General features: G+C 38.3%; 1 protein-coding gene and 1 pseudogene across 1 annotated transcript in view; both read left to right on the top strand.

The window, feature by feature from the left end:
- Positions 1-4,323, top strand: part of SLC27A6 (solute carrier family 27 member 6) — a 72,256-nt gene extending 67,933 nt beyond the window's left edge. Inside the window, exon 10 of the mRNA XM_069591634.1 lies at positions 3,743-4,323. Coding sequence (XP_069447735.1) covers positions 3,743-3,919 — 177 coding nt within the window. The 3' untranslated portion in view covers positions 3,920-4,323. The remainder of the gene's footprint in view (positions 1-3,742) is intronic.
- Positions 4,324-16,146: 11,823 nt separating this feature from the next.
- Positions 16,147-19,088, top strand: LOC138440288 (N-alpha-acetyltransferase 50 pseudogene; annotated as a pseudogene).
- The last annotated feature ends 209 nt before the right edge of the window (positions 19,089-19,297 follow it).

Here is a 19,297-nt window from a genome sequence, read left to right as displayed (position 1 = left end):
TTATTTCATAGCACTCTTGGGTCAAAACCTACGGTCCCCCTGTGGCGTCTCTCTGCAATGCAGAAGACCTAAGTTCGATCCCTGGGTCAAGAAGATCCCCTGGAAAAGGAAATGGCAACCCACTCCAGTATTCTTGCCTGGAAAAATCCCATGGATGGAGGAATCTAGTGGGCTACAGTCTATAGGGTTGCAAAGAGTTGGACACGACTGAGTGATTTCACTTGGGTCAAAACAAATACCTAAACATTCATTTATTCAGTAGTTAGGACAAAGTAAAATAAATAATAAATTAGTTGCTATTTGTAAAGATAATGCATATAAGTGGAAAGAAAATGCTTTTATTTCATTTTTTAATTTTTTTAAATTTTTATTTTTATTTTTACTTTATTTTACTTTACAATTCTGTATTGGTTTTGCCATACATTGACATGAATCCACCACGGGTGTACATGCATTCCCAAACATGAACCCCCCTCCCACCTCCCTCCCCATAACATCTCTCTGGGTCATCCCCGTGTACCAGCCCCAAGCATGCTGTATCCTGCATCGGACATAGACTGGCGATTCGATTCTTACATGATATTATACATGTTTCAATGCCATTCTCCCAAATCATCTCACCCTCTCCCTCTCCCTCTGAGTCCAAAAGTTCACTATATACATCTGCGTCTTTTTTGCTGTCTTGCATACAGGGTCATCATTGCCATCTTTCTAAATTCCATATATATGTGTTAGTATACTGTATTGGTGTTTTTCTTTCTGGCTTACTTCACTCTGTATAATCGGCTCCAGTTTCATCCATCTCATCAGAACTGATTCAAATGTATTCTTTTTAATGGCTGAGTAATACTCCATTGTGTATATGTACCACAGCTTTCTTATCCATTCATCTGCTGATGGACATCTAGGTTGCTTCCATGTCCTGCCTATTATAAACAGTGCTGCGATGAACATTGGGGTACATGTGTCTCTTTCAATTCTGGTTTCGTCAGTGTGTATGCCCAGCAGTGGGATTGCTGGGTCATAAGGCAGTTCTATTTGCAATTTTTTAAGGAATCTCCACACTGTTCTCCATAGTGGCTGTACTAGTTTGCATTCCCACCAACAGTATAGGAGGGTTCCCTTTTCTCCACACCCTCTCCAGCATTTATTGCTTGCAGATTTTTGGATCGCAGACATTCTGACTGGTGTGAAGTGGTACCTCATTGTGGTTTTGATTTGCATTTCTCTAATAATGAGTGATGTTGAGCATCTTTTCATGTGTTTGTTAGCCATCTGTATGTCTTCTTCGGAGAAATGCCTATTTAGTTCTTTGGCCCATTTTTTGATTGGGTCGTTTATTTTTCTGGAATTGAGCTGCATAAGTTGCTTGTATATTTTTGAGATTAGTTGTTTGCCCATTGCTTCATTTGCTATTATTTTCTCCATTCAGAAGGCTGTCTTTTCACCTTGCTTATATTTTCCTTTGTTGTGCAGAAGCGTTTAATTTTAATTAGATCCCATTTGTTTATTTTTGCTTTTATTTCCAGAATACTGGGAGGTGGATCATAGAGGATCCTGCTGTGGTTTATGTCAGAGAGTGTTTTGCCTATATTCTCCTCTAGGATTTTTACAGTTTCTGGTCTTATGTTTAGATCTTTAATCCATTTTGAGTTTATTTTTGTGTGCAGTGTTATAAAGTGATCTAGTTTCATTCTTTTACAAGTGGTTGACCAGTTTTCCCAGCACCACTTGTTAAAGAGATTGTCTTTACTCCATTGTATATTCTTGCCTCCTTTGTCAAAGATAAGGTGTCCATATGTGTGTGGATTTATCTCTGGGCTTTCTATTTTGTTCCATTGATCTATATTTCTGTCTTTGTGCCAGTACCATACTGTCTTGATGACTGTGACTTTGTAGTAGAGCCTAAAGTCGGGCAGGTTGATTCCTCCAGTTCCATTCTTCTTTCTCAAGATTGCTTTGGCTATTTGAGGTTTTTTGTATTTCCATACAAACTGTGAAATTATTTGTTCTAGTTCTGTGAAAAATATCGCTGTTAGTTTGATAGGGATTGCATTGAATTTGTAAATTGCTTTGGGTAGTATACTCATTTTCACTATATCGATTCTTCCAATCCATGAACATGGTATATTTCTCCATCTATTAGTGTCCTCTTTGATTTCTTTCATCAGTGTTTTATAGTTTTCTATATATAGGTCTTTAAGTTTCTTTAGGTAGATATATTCCTAAGTATTTTATTCTTTTTGTTGCAATGGTGAATGGAATTGTTTCCTTAATTTCTTTTTCTACTTTTCCATTATTAGTGTATAGGAATGCAAGGGATTTCTGTGTGTTGATTTTATATCCTGCAACTTTACTGTATTCATTAATTAGCTCTAGTAATTTTCTGGTAGAGTCTTTAGGGTTTTCTATGTAGAGGATCATGTCATCTGCAAACAGTGAGAGTTTTACTTCTTCTTTTCCATTTTGGATTCCTTTTATTTCTTTTTCTGCTCTGATTGCTGTGGCCAAAACTTCCAGAACTATGTTGAATAGTAGCGGTGAAAGTGGGCACCCTTGTCTTGTTCCTGACTTTAGGGGAAATGCTTTCAGTTTTTCACCATTGAGGATAATGTTTGCTGTGGGTTTGTCATATATAGCTTTTATTATGTTGAGGTATGTTCCTTCTATGCCTGCTTTCTGGAGAGTTTTTATCATAAATGAATGTTGAATTTTTGTCAAAGGCCTTCTCTGCATGTATTGAGATAATCATATGGCTTTTATTTTTCAATTTGTTAATGTGGTGAATTACATTGATTGATTTGTGGATATTGAAGAATCCTTGCATCCCTGGGATAAAGCCCACTTGGTCATGGTGTATGATCTTTTTAATGTGTTGTTGGATTCTGATTGCTAGAATTTTGCTAAGGATTTTTGCATCTATGTATTTCATATTTAAATAATCAGATGGATTAAGGAGATGTTATGTAGGGTATTATACAGCTCCTCAAATTTTGGAGTTACAAAATATTGAACAGGACCAGACTAATTCCATATTCCACATTGATTTTTGGTTATGCTTGCTTTTTGTGATAGCAACCACTGAAAATCCTGTTTCCCAGAGACATGACATCATGGGAAAAAATGTATCACAAACTAATATTGAAACTGTGAACTGTTCAGTACCTTGAGCCAGTAGTTTTCTTATGTGAAATCAGATGTCACTAGATTTACCTTAAAAATTTAAATATCCCATGGAGACCCTGGCAACTCACTGAGGTACCATGAAGCACCTCAGTATATAGTTTGGGAACTCAAGTTTTAGATTATTCCTTATGCTCTCTGGTCCTTGCAGGGTTCTGCCTTGTGGAATAGATTGCTGTCTTTTGTAATTTTTATCTCCTTACAGTCTAGTAGCATTCTTTCTACATGATATTGTATCGATATTGGACTGGACAGATAAATCTATATGTTTTAGACATGTTTGTAATCGGTTGTAATCAATTATTAACTATATTCGTATTTCTTATATATTGAATGAAGTTTACAGGAAAATCAAGGTAAAGATTTAAGTGTTCTAAAGGGCACTTAGAATTTAAAAATCTAAAAATTTTTAATGTTAAATTATTAGTAGTAAAAATAGAGATGCTTACTGGACATAAAAATGTTATAATTAAATATTATGCTCTGTATTATTGAACATTTATTTGTATATCATAGGTAATGTTAAATGATTCCACTAATCCAGATCATTGCTTTATAGGAAAAGATGGAAGCAACAGGAACATTCAAACTACAGAAGTTTAAGTTGGTGGAAGAAGGATTTAGTCCATTAAAAATTTCTGACCCACTTTACTTCATGGATAACTTGAAAAAATCATATGTTCCCTTGACCAAAGAAATTTATGATCAGATAATATTAGGGAAGATTAAACTTTAAGATGTTTTTATATATGGGATTTTCATACGCTGCTTAGGAGGAATGAGAACAGAGTGATTCTTTAATATGAAAAGGAAAGTGGGAACTGACATTAATTACGCATGTGCTGTATTTACTTAATATGAAACAATTTTTCCTTAAGTAATAATTTAAGTTTGTCTCAACTGATAACAAACTTCAGTTGATTATTCTTTTTATCTATTTGGAGACCCAGTGCATAAGTAAATGTCTGCCTTAAAGTTTTAAAATAATAAACAAGTAGTTAATCATTTAGACACATGCTAAAAATGTACATATTAATATTTAAAATTTCTAGTTTTGAGTGAAGGGTTGCATTTTACTCAAATATTTGATTTTTATGTGCCCTGTCTTACAACTCAATAAAACTATCCTTATTAATATGAGTTTTGAGGTTTTGTTTTGATGTTTTTAATTGTAAATTTTCATTCAGGAAGGTAACTGACTAAATGCATACACTCCTATATCCCTTTTCCTAAATTCACATGAAGATGCTAGAAGAAATGTAAAAATATGAAACAATAAAGCAGGAAACTGGTAAGCCCCAAGCATTTAGGAATTTGGGGAAGATATATAAATGAGATCAAGTTGATGCTAAAACCCAACAGAGCTATGCTGGTGGTGCTTTAGTTGCTAGGTCATGTCCGGCTCTTGCGACCCCATGAACTGAGCCCACCAGGCTCTCAGTCCATGGGATTTTCCAGGCACGGATACTGGAGTGGGTTGCCATTTCCTTCTCCAGGGGAACTTCCGGACCCAGCAATCAAACCCAGGTCTTCTGCAATGCAGGCGGACCCCCGCATTGCAGGCAGATTCCTGCATTGCAGGCAGATTCTTTACTGGCTGAGCTATGAGGTAAACCCTCAACAGAGCTATAGAAACCACTAACAATACAGGGAAATGATAGGCTAGAATAGGACCCATGTGTTAACACCAAGATCAGATGCATAAAGGCTTTGAATGTGAACAGGTTTTCTGAATAGTTAACCAGGAAATGTATCGCAAGAATTGTGTAAAAATCACAGTGGTACTTATCTCCATCTGGAAGCACCAGGCTCCAGTGTTTGGCTGAAGCCAAAAGCAGGTGAAAGACTCTCTTATCAGAGTAAGCTAACTTCCTCAGGAGTGGGTGATGGAGCTGGTCTTCAAAGTACTGTATAGCACAGTGAACTCTGCTCAGTGTTATGTGGCAGCTTGTATGGGAGGGGTGTTAGGGGAAGAATGAATACTTGTATATGTATGGCTGAGTCCCTTTGCTGTCCACCTGTAACTCTCGCAACATTGTTAATCAGCTAAACTCCAATACAAAATTGGAAGTTGAAAAAGAAGAAGACAAAAAGCAGGCCCAGTAGGCAACTCCTTTGCCCATAAACCTAATTCTCTGTACAACCAGAAAGAAAGTTGCCTTTGCATCCTGTTGCTTCCCCATGCTAAAACATTTATTTTGGCTGGAAGAGAAGTTGCAGATAGTTCCTTTTTGGCATTGTTAGAAAAATGTATATTATAAAGGAAAATATTTTTTAAATGTAAAGATTAATCATAAGTAGCATATAAACAAAAGGTCACACTTTCTAATGAAGAAAATGAAAGAGAAAATAATGTCAACTTTGAAAAAATCCATAGTTTTAAGACAAAAATTTTAAATCAATAGGAATAGAAAAAGTTAAATAAATCTAAGGGTATCCATGCTCTTATTATGTAAATGAAAATGGATTATTGTCTTTATTAAAAATTTATTAAGTAAATGAAATTTTTATTTAATTTTTGTATTGGTTATCTGTTATTTACCTTTCCCATTAAAAAAAAACTGTTTTGCTTTTATGTTTATATTTTTAAATTTAGATTAAAATGCTATAAATTTGAATGAACTTTTTTTTATATACTAATTCATAGCTCCTTAAAATCTTTGAAGACTAGATTGAGTGACAAGATGGTGGAGTAGAAGAACATGAGCTCACCTCTTCTTGTAGAAACACCAAAATACAACTAACTGCGAATAACCATCAACAAAAAAACAGTAGTATCTACCAAAAAGATGCCCTTCATCCAAAGACAAAGAATAAGCCACAACAAGATGGTAGGAGGGGTGTAATCATGATAAAATCAAATCCCATACATGCCATGTGAGCAACCTACAAACTGGAAAATAATTATAACACAGAAGTTTTCCCACAAGATTAAAAGCTCTGATCCCCACATCAGGCTTCCTATACTGGGGGTGGCGGGGGGCAGGGAGCAGTCTGTCAATGGGAGGAGGAACCCCCAAAGGATCTGGCTCTGGTGGTCAATGGAGTTGGAGCTCAGGAATTTCACAGGACTGGGGGAAACAGAACACTCTTGGAAGATGCACTCAAAGCCTCATGCACACCAAAGCCCAGGGGAAAAGCAGCTACCTCGTAAGAAACTAGACCAGACCTATCTGCTAGTATTGGAGGGTCTTCTGAGAAGGTGCAGGTTGGAGGGTGGCATGAAGGGAGGGTGCCATTCACTGCTGGGACAAAGACAGTGGCAGCAATAATTCTGGAGAGTACTCATTGGTATGAATCCTTTTGAAGGTCACCATTTTCTTATCAAGATGTAATGCCACACAACAGTCTGTAGGCTCCAGTGTTGGGACTTGTCAGGTTAAATAACCAATAGGGAGAGAACACAGCCCTACCCATCAGCAAACAGGCTGCTTAAAGTTTTCATCAACACTCAGCTACTCAATAAATAAGCTCCCTGACACAGCCCTGCCCACCAGTGGGACAAGACCCAACTTCACCCACCACTTGGCAGTAACAAGTCCCTCCCACCAAGGAAACCTGCACAAACCTCTTAGCCTCATCCAGCAGAGGGCAGACACCTGAAGCAAGGAAAACTACAACTCTGCAGCCAGCAGAACAAAAACCTCAGTCATAGAATGTCACATAAAATGAGCAGCATAGGAAGATGTCCTAGATGAAGGAACAAGGTAAAATCCCAGAGCAACTAAATGAAGTAGAGGTAAGCAATCTACTGGAAAAAGAATTCAGCATAATGATAATGAAGACGATGACCCAAAATTTCAGAAGAAGAATGGAGGAGCAGATTGAGAAGATACAAGAAATATTTAACAAAGACCTAAAGAACAAACAGAGAAGAACAACACAATAACTGAAATGAAAAATACACTAGAACAGATCAATAGGAAAGTAACAGAGGCAGGAGAACGGATAAGGATGCTGTGTAAGACAATGGTAGAATTTGCTGCTGTGGAACAGAATAAAGCAAAAAGAATGATTAGAAGCAAAGAAAGTCTAAGAGACCTTTAGGACAACATTAAATGCACCTAACTTTGCATTAAAGGGGTCCCAGAAGGAATAACAAGGAGAGATAAGAAAGCCTTCCTCAGTGATCAATGCAAAGAAATAGAGAAAAACAACAGAATGGGAAAGACTAAAGATCTCTTCAAGAAAATGAGAGATACCAAAGGAACATTTCATGTGAAGATGGGCACAATAAAGGACAGAAAAGGTATGGACCTAACAGAAGCAGAAGATCTTAAGAAAAGGTGGCAAGAATACACAGAAGAACTGTACAAAAAAGAGCTTCATGACCCAGATAATCATGATGGTGTGATCACTCACCTAGAGCCAGACATCCCGGAATGTGAAGTCAAGTGGGCCTTAGAAAGCATAACTATGAACAAAGCTAGTGGAGGTGATGGAATTCCAGTTGAGCTCTTTCATTTCCTGAAAGATGATGCTGTGTAAGTGCTGCACTCAATATGCCAGCAAATTAGGAAAATTCAGCAGTGGCCACAGGACTGGAAAAGATCAGTTTCATTCCAATCCCAAAGAAAGGCAATGCCAAAGAATGCTCAAACTACTGCATAACTGCACTCATCTCACATGCTAGTAAAGAAATGCTCAAAATTCTCCAAGCCAGGCTTCAGCAATACGTGAACCGTGAACTTCCCGATGTTCAAGCCGGTTTTAGAAAAGGCAGAGGAACCAGAGATCAAATGGCCAACATCCGCTGGATCATGGAGAAAGCAAGAGAGTTCCAGAAAAACATGTATTTCTGCTTTATTGACTATGCCAAAGCCTTTGACTGTGTGGATCACAATAAACTGTAGAAAATTCTGAAAGAGATGGGAATACCAGACCACCTGACCTGCCTCTTGAGAAACCTGTATGCAGGTCAGGAAGTAACAGTTAGAACTGGACATGGAACAACAGTCTGGTTCCAAATAGGAAAAGGAGTATGTCAAGGCTGTATATTGTCACCTTGCTCATTTAACTTACGTGCAGAGCACATCATGAGAAACGCTGGGCTGGAAGAAACACAAGCTGGAATCATGATTGCCAGGAGAAATATCAATCACCTCAGATATGCAGATGATACCACCCTTATGGCAGAAAGGGAAGAGGAACTAAAAAGCCTCTTGATGAAAATGAAAGAGGAGAGTGGAAAAGTTGGCTTAAAGCTCAACATTCAGAAAATGAAGATCATGACATCTGGTCCCATCAGTTCATGGTAAATAGATGGGGAAACAGTGGAAACAGTGTCAGACTTTATTTTCCTGGGCTCCAAAATCACTGCAGATGGTGACTGCAGCCATGAAATTAAAAGATGCTTACTCCTTAGAAGGAAAGTATGACCAACCTAGATAGCATATTGAAAAGCAGAGACATTACTTTGCCAACAAAGGTCCATCTAGTCAAGGCTATGGTTTTTCCAGTAGTCATGTAAGGATGTGAGAGTTGGACTGTGAAGAAGGCTGAGCGCCGAAGAATTGATGCTTTTGAACTGTGGTGTTGGAGAAGACTCTTGAGAGTCCCTTGGACTGCAAGGAGATCCAACCAGTCTATTCTGAAGGAGATCAGCCCTGGGGTTTCTTTGGAAGGAGTGATAACTGAAGCTGAAACTCCAATACTTGGGCCACCTCATGCGAAGAGTTGACTCACTGGAAAAGACCCTGAACCTGGGAGGGATTGGAGGCAGGAAGAGAAGGGGACGACAGAGGATGAGATGGCTGGATGGCATCACTGACTCGATGGACATGAGTCTGAGTGAACTCCTGGAGTTGGTGATAGACAGGGAGGCCTGGCATGCTGCGATTCATGGGATCGCAAAGAGTCGGACACGACTGAGCGACTGAACTGAGCTAAACTGAACTGAGAAGGAAAAGAGAGAGAAAGGGACTGAGAAGGTGTTTGAAGAGATAATAGCCAATAACTTCCCCAACATGAGAAATTAAACAGTCACTCATGTCCGCAAAGCACAGAGAGTCCCAGGAAGGATAAACTCAAGGAGGAGCATACAAGACACATAGTAATCAAGTTGTCAAAAATTAAAGATGAAGAAAAACATTAAAAGCAATGTATAATGTATAAAAGAATTCCCATAAGGTTACCAGCTGATTTCTTAGCAGAAGCTTTGTAGGCTGAAAGGGAAGGGCACGATATATTTAAAGTGATGAAAAGATAGAAAAACCAAGAATAATCTACCAAGCAAGGCTCTCATTCAGACTTGACAAAGAAATCAAAAGGTTATAAACAAGCAAAAGGTAAGAGAATTCAGCACCACCAGACCAGTTTTGCAACAGTACTAAAGGAAGTTCTCCAGGTGAAAAAGAAAATGCACAACTGGAAACAAGAAAATAATGAATGGGAAAGCTCACTGGTGAAGACAATCATATAGTAAAGGTAGGAAATAATTCATACACAAGTATGATATCAAAACCAGCAGCTGCGAGGAGAGCACAAATGCAGAATACTGGAAATGCATTTGAAATGGAAAGACCAGCCCCTTAAAACAATCTTGGCTATATATAGACTGCTTTATCAAAATCCCATGGTAACAACAAACTGAAAATCTACAATGGATACACGCAGGAAATAACAAAGAATCCAAACATAACACTAAAGTTAGTCATGAGATCACAAGAGAAGAGAACAAAGGAGGAAGGGAAGAAAAAAGACCTATAAAAAACACATCCAAAACAATGAACAAAATGGCAATAAGAAAATGCATGCCAATAATTGTCTTCAAGAGATTAAGCGCTCCAACCAAGAGAGATAGACTGACTTAATGGGTACATACATAAGACCTGTACGTATGCTACTGACAAGAGACCCAGTTTAGATCTAGGAAGACTTACAGACTGAAAGTGAGGAGGTGGAAAAAAGTATTCCATGAATATGAAAATCAAAAGAAAACTGGACTAGTAATACTCACATCTAACAAAATATATTTGGAAATAAAGACTGTTACGAGAGACAAAGAAAGAAACTGAATAATGATCAAGGGATCAACCCAAGAAGGCGATTTAACAATTAATAAATATGCACATTGTATTTCAATATTTAAGGCAGATATAAACAGCCATAAAAGGACAAATCAACAGTAACACAGTAAGTGTGGGGGACTTTAACACTTTCATCCGTGGGCAGATCATCTGGACAGAAAATCAATAAGGAAACACTGGCTTTAAATGACATATTAGGCCAGATGGAAGTAATTGAAATTTAAAGAGCATTCCATCCCAAAGCATCAGAATACACATTCTTCTCAAGTGCACATGAAACATTCTCCAGGCCTGATCACATGCTGCACAACAAAGTGAGCCTTGGTAAGATTAAGAAAATTGAAATCATATGAGACATCCTTTCCTACCACAACTCTATGAGATTAGAAATCAACTACAAGAAAAAAATAACAACTGAAAAACACAAACACGTGGCAGCGAAATAGTATGGAAGAACTGATGCTGAAGCTCCAGTACGTTGACCACCTGATGCAAAGAACTAACTCATTGGAAAAGACCCTGATGCTAGGAAAGATTAAAGGCAGGAGGAGGAGCAGATGACAACCAGATGGTTGGATGGCATCACCGACTAGTTAGACATGAGTTTGAGCAAGCTCTGGGAGTTAGTGATGGACAGGGAAGCTTGGTGTGCTGCAGTCCATGGGGTCACAAAGGGTCAGACATGACTGAACGACTTTACTGAGCTGAACTAAACAACCAATGAATTACTGAAGAAATCAAAGATAAAAAATACCTAGAGACAGAGGAAAATGAAAACACATGATATAAAACCTGTGGGACAAAAGCAAAAGCTGTTCTAAGAGGAAGTTTATAGCAACACAATCTTAAATTATTTACTTAATAATTTACTTGAATTATTTGCTTAAATCTCAGTAAATAAAAATCTCAAATCAATAACCTTAACCTTACACCTAAAGTGACTAGAGAAAAATAACAAATAAAACCCGACATTAGTAGAAGGAAAGGGATTATAAAGATTAGAGCAGAAATGATTGAAATAGAGACAAAGAAAACAACGCAAAATAACAATGAAACTGAAGGCTGGCTCTTTGAAAAGATGAATAAAATTGATAAATGTTTAGCCAGCCTCATCAAGAAAAAGAGGTAAAGAGCTCATATCAATAAAATTAGAAACTAAAAAGAAATTGCAATGGACACCATGGAAATACAAAGGATCGAAACAACTACTCAAGTGGCACAGTGGTAAAGAATCCACCTGCCAACGCAGGAAACACAGTAGATGCAGGTTTGATTCTTGGATTGGGAAGATCCCATGGAGAAGGAAAAGGCAACTCACTCCAGTATTCTTGCCTGGGAAGTGGACAGAGGAGTCTGGTGGGCTGCTGCAATCCATGGGTCAGAAACAGTTGGACACAACTTAGTGACTAAACAAAAGCAAAATGCAAATAATAATTATAGCAGAGACAATGTGAAATTCAATGGAAAAATTACAGATATTTATGAAGCACTGGGTCTGGTGTTGGAGAAGACTCTTGAGGGTCCCTTGGACTGCAAGGAGATCCAACCAGCCCATTCTGAAGGAGATCAGCCCTGGGATTTCTTTGGAAGGAATGATGCTAAAGCTGAAACTCCAGTACTTTGGCCACCTCACGTGAAGAGTTGACTCATTGGAAAAGACTCTGATGCTGGGAGGGATTGGGGGCAGGAGGAGAAGGGGAAACAGAGGATGAGATGGCTGGATGGCATCACCGACTTGATGGACATGAGTTTGAGTGAACTCCAGGAGTTGGTGATGGACAGAGAGGCCTGGCGTGCTGCGATTCATGGGGTCGCAAAGAGTCAGACACGACTGAGCAACTGAACTGAATGGGGGAAGGAAATCTTAAAGTTCTTTACACACTCGGAAACTACAACTTAAAATTAGGATGAGATACTTTTTACCAATGAGAGTTGAACAATTATGAAGATTGGATGTGTCTAGAGCTGGCAACATACTAAAAATAGAACTCTTCTAGGTATTATTGGTAGGCCTATAAATGAGTGCAACTTTCTAGAGAATAGTACCTGTCAGAATATAAAATGCATATAACTTTGACCCAGCTATTCTACTCATAGGAATAAAAAGTTATTGATAGTGAGCCAGTATATATGTTAGATTAGATTCAATTCAGGGCAATATTATTAATCGAAGACAACCTAAAAATAGAGAAAACTAAATAAATACAGGTAGAATCTATATTTTGTGATGCTCTGCAATGATTGCAAGATGTGACTAAAATGTCAGTATGTGCTAACATGGAATCATCTCTAAGTTATATGAGTAAGTATAGAGTTTCCAGAGAGTATCATTTGTTAAAAATACATTGAGAAATACAAATATTTGCAAGGACATTTTCAAATAGTCTTAATTGATTAAGAAGTATAGAATTGGATGGGCAATGGGTGGGTTTTTACTTTTTACTCTATACCCTCTGTGTCATTTGAATTGAAAAACTCTGCTTATGTATACTTTTAAGACAGCTTAAAAGTTAACTATCTTGACATCTCTAAGGAAACCATAAGATAGATAGCAGAGAATTGAATTAGTTATTACAGGAGAAAATGTAATATACTCAACCTTTCTCAGTAGAAATAATTTTTAAGTTGTCATCTTCTCTTTCAATATATTTTATTTCCCTGTAGATTATATCACTTCTTGACATTAAAGAAGATGATTTAAGACAGTTCAAGAGAAGAATTTAAAAAACTGATATTTTTTATAAATTTCATACACGAGTGTTATCTTCTTGAGGAAGCACACTCTGCTATTAATTCTGCCTACATTTCAGTTACTTTGCAAGTAAAATTTAAAATATATAACAGAAACCAAGTTTGAACCACATTCTTGATAATCTTTCATGATTTGTTACACCTGTTTTTTTTACTGGTGAAAGGATTTATCATTGGGGCTGTAGTTTTCAGACCGGAAAGCTCTGGGTAACATCTTCACCAAATTAAAAGTCAAAGTTAATATGCAATATTAAAAATGTCTGTGGAGTTTATTGACCTCTTGCAGTGCTCTCATTGTCTTTTCCTTAGTCAGAATTTTGGTTTCCTGGTTTAAATGGGCATTTCACCCATGTAAACTATTTGACTCACTTCCTTCTGGAGAAAGGGGCATAGCTGTACGATTACCATCTGTGTGCTCTGTCATATTTCAACAATGAGGTAAAAAGGGTGAAAGTGTGATTGCATTTCCCAGTCAGTGCAGCCTGACCTTGTGAAGAGAGATGATTTCTCCTCTTCATCTGATTACTACAGGAAGCCCTTATTGCCACAGTCCTCAGCCTCCAACAAGAGGCCATGATTCTCAGGGTCAGAGTGAGCAACAATCATTTGTGCATCTTTTAAGATGTAGATTCTCAGGTGCTCCCCCAACTCTACTGAATCAGGAACTTTGTTGGATATAGGTCCTGGGAACTTGCATTTTAAATATCTCCTCTAAGATTCAGTCCCAATCTTCATTAAACCAGCTGGTTGCTCATGTTTTCTTTACTATATCATACTTCTCCATGCTTTCCCAATCTCCCAGGCCACATCCACCCCACTGCATTCAGTTTGATAGCCTGCCTCACGCTTATTGAGAATATACAAATCACCATCTGGGAACACCGTCATTTTCATACACTTAAAAAACTGGAAGTCCACATGCCACTTACATTCATTTTTCTTGCTGTGGGATGAACGTTCCTTTTATTATCAAAAGTTCTTACCTTCTATGTTCTGGAAGTCATCTTCTCTCCCCCAACTTAAGAATTCTTCCTGATTATCTTCCTTTCTCTGCTGAATTTAATCTCTCCTCTCTATTCAGTTATTGTGCTCAGAATATAAATATGACTTGTTATTTCCAACATTTAAAAAAACTTCCTGTTTCTAGAACTAAACTAAACTTGAACTAGGTGATTTTAAAGTATGTGTGGAAAAATAAACAGGCAAAAGTATCTAAGATAATTTTGCGAAAGGAGCCATGAGGGCTAATGAGTCATAGCTCATATTAAAACATTTCATAAACACTCAGCAGTTAAAGCAGTGTGTTCCTGGTTCATGGATAGACAGTTGGCTAATGGAAAATGATCAAAAGGTTGAAACAAAGACAAGAATTTTAATGATGTGGATAACCATGATGGTGTGCTCACTCACCTACAGCCAGCAATCCCGGAGTGTGAAGTAAAGTAGGCCTTAGGAAGCATTACTATGAACAAATCTAGTGGAGGTGATGGAATTCCAGCTGAGCTATTTCAAATCCTAAAAGACGATTCTGTTAAAGTGCTACACTCAATATGCCAGCAAATTTGGAAAACTCAGCAGTGGCCATAATACTGGAACATCAGTGTTCATTCCAATCCCAAAGAAAGGCAGTGTAGACTTACATTTTTCAAGTACTATGAAAATGACTTTGTTCCCAGATGGTGATTTGTATATTCGCAAATTACCATACAATTGCAATCATTTCACATGCTAGAAAAATTATGCTCAAAATTCTTCAAGTGCTCAATATTCAAAAAAAATTATGCTCAAAATTAAAGCTAGGCTTTAGCAGTACGTTAACTGAGAACGTCGAGATGTACAAGCTGGATTTAGAAAAGGCAGAGGAATCTGAGATCCAATTGCCAACATCCATTGGATCATAGAAAAAGCAAGGGAATTCCAGAAAAATATCTACTTCTGCTTCATTGACTACACTAAAGCCTTCAACTGTGTGGATCACAACAAACTATGGAAAATTCTTAAAGAGATGGGAATACCAATCCACCTTACCTCTCTCCCGAGAAACCTGTATGCAGGAAGAGAAGCAACAGTTAGAACCGGACACGTAAACACCGACTGGTTCCAAATTGGGAAAGGAGTACATCAAGGCTGTATATTGTCACCCTGCTTATTTAACTTATATGCAGAGTACACCATGCAAAATGCTAGGCTGGATGAAGCACAAGCTGGAATCAAGATTGCTGGGAGAAATATCAACAACCTCAGGTATGCAGATGATACCATTTTAATGGCAGAAAGTGAAGAGGAACTAAAGAGCCTCTTGATTAAGGTGAAAGAGGAAAATGCAAAAGCTGGCGTAAAACTCAACATTCAGAAAATGAAGATCATGGCATCCAGTCCCATCATTTCACAACAAATAGATGAGGAAAAAGTGGAAATAGTAACAGATTTCATTTTCTTGGGCTTCAAAATCACTGCAGACGGTGACTGCAGCCATGATGCTCGCTCCTTAGAAGAAAAGCTATGACCAACCTAAAGAGCATATTAAAAAGCAGAAACATCATTTTGCCGATAAAGATCCATATAGTCAAAATATGGCTTTTTTCAGTAGTCATGCATGCGTGTGAGAGTTAGACCATAAAGAACATTGAGTGCTGAAGAACTGATGCTTTTGAACTGTGGTGTTGGAGAATACTCTTGAGAGTCCCTTGGACAGCAAGGCAATCAAACCAGTCAATCGTAAAGGAAATCAATCCTGAATGTTCATTAGAAGGACTGATGCTGAAGCTTAAGCTCTAATACTTTCACTACCTGATGCGAAGAGTTGACTGATTGGAAAAGACCCTGATGCTGCGAAAGGTTGAAGACAGAAGGAGAAGGGCAGGACAGAGGATGAGATGATTGGATGGCATCATTGACTCAACTGAGATGAGTTTGAGCAAACTTAGGGAGATAGTGAAGGACTGGGAGGCCTGGCTTGCTGCAGTTCATGGGGTCACAAAGAGCTGGACACGACTGAGGACTGAACAACAACAAATGACAGCAATAGAATGAAGGTACATTTTTAAATAAATGGTCTTGAGACAAAAAGATTACCATCTGGAAAAGATAAATTCATTCCACATACTGTATATGAGGATAACCCCTAAACACATGAAATATTTAAAAGTGAAACAATGAAAGAAAATATGGGCTGGCTGGCGGCGGCGGGCGGGAGGCGAGTTCCCCGTGTGCACGTGTGGAGAAGCTGCTGCACTAGCGCGGCAGCGGGAGGTACCTCCGCCCCCTCCGGAGACGCAGGGCCGCGCTAAACTCTCGCGGCCTCCGTCACCCGCTCAGCTCCTTGCCTTAGGCTAGGAGGCCGGCTTGCGGGGTTGAGTGGCCTGAGCTGAGGGCGCGGAGAGCTCAGGGCGGCGACGACAACGGCGTTGATATCGGCGGTAACAACGGCCTCAGCAGGCGGGGAAGATGAAAGGCCGGATCGAGCTGGGAGATGTGACACCACACAATATTAAGCAGCTGAAGAGATTAAACCAGGTCATCTTTCCAGTCAGCTACAATGACAAGTTCTACAAGGATGTGTTGGAGGTTGGCGAACTAGCAAAACTTGCCTATTTCAATGATATCGCAGTGGGTGCAGTGTGCTGTAGGGTGGATCATTCACAGAATCAGAAGCGGCTTTACATCATGACACTAGGCTGTCTGGCGCCATACCGAAGGCTAGGAATTGGAACTAAAATGTTAAATCATGTCTTAAACATCTGTGAAAAGGATGGCACTTTTGACAACATCTATCTGCATGTCCAGATCAGCAACGAGTCTGCAATTGACTTCTACAGAAAGTTTGGCTTTGAGATTATTGAGACAAAGAAGAACTACTATAAGAGGATAGAGCCCGCAGATGCTCATGTGCTGCAGAAAAACCTTAAAGTCCCTACTGGGCAGAACGCAGACGTGCAAAAGACAGACAACTGAACAAACTACAGATGAACTTTTCTTGCACTTGCTTGTCGCCAAATAAAAGAGAGGCCCGTTGATTCCCCGCCCCTCCTTTCTTTTAAAACTTTCACCCTTCCTTGTTCTTTCTTTTCCTCCTTTCAAAACTTGCTTCCCTTTCCTCTAAAAGTTTTAAACTTTTAAGGACTTATTAATCATGTTTGGATTGTTTTAGTTTTCTTTTTTTTGTGAGGTGGTTTGATTGTAGGAAGGAGAAGGTATAGATCAGTTTAGTTTCACAGTTGAGATATATAGGGTCCCAAAAATTTGAGTGTCAAATTTCCATTTTTTTTCAAATGTCCTGCTTTCACATTGAAGGGCAGAGCCTACAAAATATTGTATATTTCAAAGGACAAAAAGAAGCAGCAGCAATATCTTGTTCTCTAACTCTTAGACAAGTTTAGTGTGTTTGTGGTACTTTGGGTTTTTAAAGATTTTGTGGGATACTAATCCCTATACATTGCCTTCACTCCATCTTTTGTCCTTCTGAGTATTATCTCAGGAGTTGGGCCGTTGTTATCCTTGTAAGAAATACTGAGCTTATTTTGTTCTGTTAAACAGTTATTTCTTCCTTCCTTGCTGGTGGCTGAAGGTGGGTGGGACAGTTTGAATCGGTAGTATTAGACTTTGGTCTCAGTATGTGAGTTAAACTGCTTTTTGCTAATGAGTGGGCTGGTGGTTAGCAGGTTTGTTTTTCCTGCTGTTGATTGTTACTAGTGGCATTATCTTTTAGCATATGGGCTGGTGAGATTAATTTTTTTTTTTAATATCCCAGCTAGAGATATGGCCTTTAACTGACCTAAAGAGGTTTGTTGTGATCTGCTTTTTTCCTCCTGTTGTTTTTCTTCAGTAAACCCACAGTAGTTGGTCAGACCTTAAATACGGAGTTGATGTCCTTGATAGGTCAGTGCCCTTAAATAAACCTGAAGTAGGTATTGTCTCCTGGACATATAAAAAAACACCTAAACGGAAGCTTAGATGGATTTGTGGCACAATAAATGCATTTAATGTCAGCTAACGCAGTCTGTTAGAAGTGTGGCCACTGAGCATTTGATTTTAGAGGAAAGAATATCTAGACAGTATTTTTGAGAATAACATAGCTGTGCTATTGCTTATCTGTTGGAGAACATCCCAGATTTGCTTACATTCTGTGCCTGTAATACTGACTTTAAGGATTTGGGGAAGGGGGAACTATTAAACACATTGCTTCTGTTCTTGGGAAAAGTAGAAGTCTAGAAGTGTTAATAACACGAATGTCACTGTGACCTCCTGTACCAACAGGACTGGTTTATGCCAGATCATTTTCTGGCACTTAGGGAGTGGCCTTGACTGGTCAGTAACTTTCTGTAAGATAGAAGACCTCTAAAATTTTCAGGCTTTCCTCCATAATCCCATCTCCAATATTCAAAATTTTCTACATTGCCAATACCAGTGGCCTAAGAAATGTTTTCATTAGACTTAAAACAATGCACAGAGCTTGGATTTTCTGTCATTTGACTTTAAAAAGAAGGTTGGTTGATAACATTTGTCCTCTTGTGTAAATTCTGGCATACAAGTTTCATCTCTTCAAATACATTGAATGACAAAGTTATTTTACACAATGTTTATGCACATCTTATAATCTTAAATTCTTATTTGAGAATGTGAAAATGCAAGGTACAGTAGACTTCACCCGTCTTAGTTGAGTGCCAAGAATAATATAGGAAAGGAAGATAGTTGATGAGTGAGTTCATAGAGTTCTAATCTTAAGATAGTAAAAATGTAGAAAGACCTTGCTGATTTCTTGGGTATCAGTTTCTTAAGCAGTCCAAATCTAAGCTTAGAAGAAAAGTTTAGCATTGAGCACCTTTACCTTCATGGATAAGCTTCAGCTTGCTCTTGCCAAGAGAAGAATGCTTGAGTTACAGAAGGCAAGATTAGTTTGAAGAATTCAGTCTTTTTGTAAACTTCAGATGTCAAAATAGATTTTGATATATAAATGAGTTTTGTGAGATGACACTGCCTCTATTTCTATAACCATTTCACCTGGACTATCTAATCAGTCCTATGAATGTATCCCTAAATGTGGTTAATGAAAACCGAATAGCTGCCTCATGACAACTAAGTACATATTATTTATGGAGGAAAAAATATTAAATTTTGAATTGAGTGTATAGGCTCCCTATCATTTCAGTGTTTCTTTCTCCACACTAGTCACTGACTTTAACCTAAATTGTGTTTGTAAAACGTGAATTGTCCTACATCAGACTTACATGAAATAATTCCATCCGTTTATGGAGGAGGAGGATGTAGAAGAGGTAGAAGCTAGGCACTCTTTCACGTGCCTAGAAGTCAGTAAAGACTGAAATAATGTCCCATGT

This window comes from Ovis canadensis, chromosome 5 (assembly GCF_042477335.2).
Source record: "Ovis canadensis isolate MfBH-ARS-UI-01 breed Bighorn chromosome 5, ARS-UI_OviCan_v2, whole genome shotgun sequence".
NCBI classification, from domain to species: domain Eukaryota; kingdom Metazoa; phylum Chordata; class Mammalia; order Artiodactyla; family Bovidae; genus Ovis; species Ovis canadensis.
This window is presented reverse-complemented; position numbering and strand designations above follow the sequence as displayed.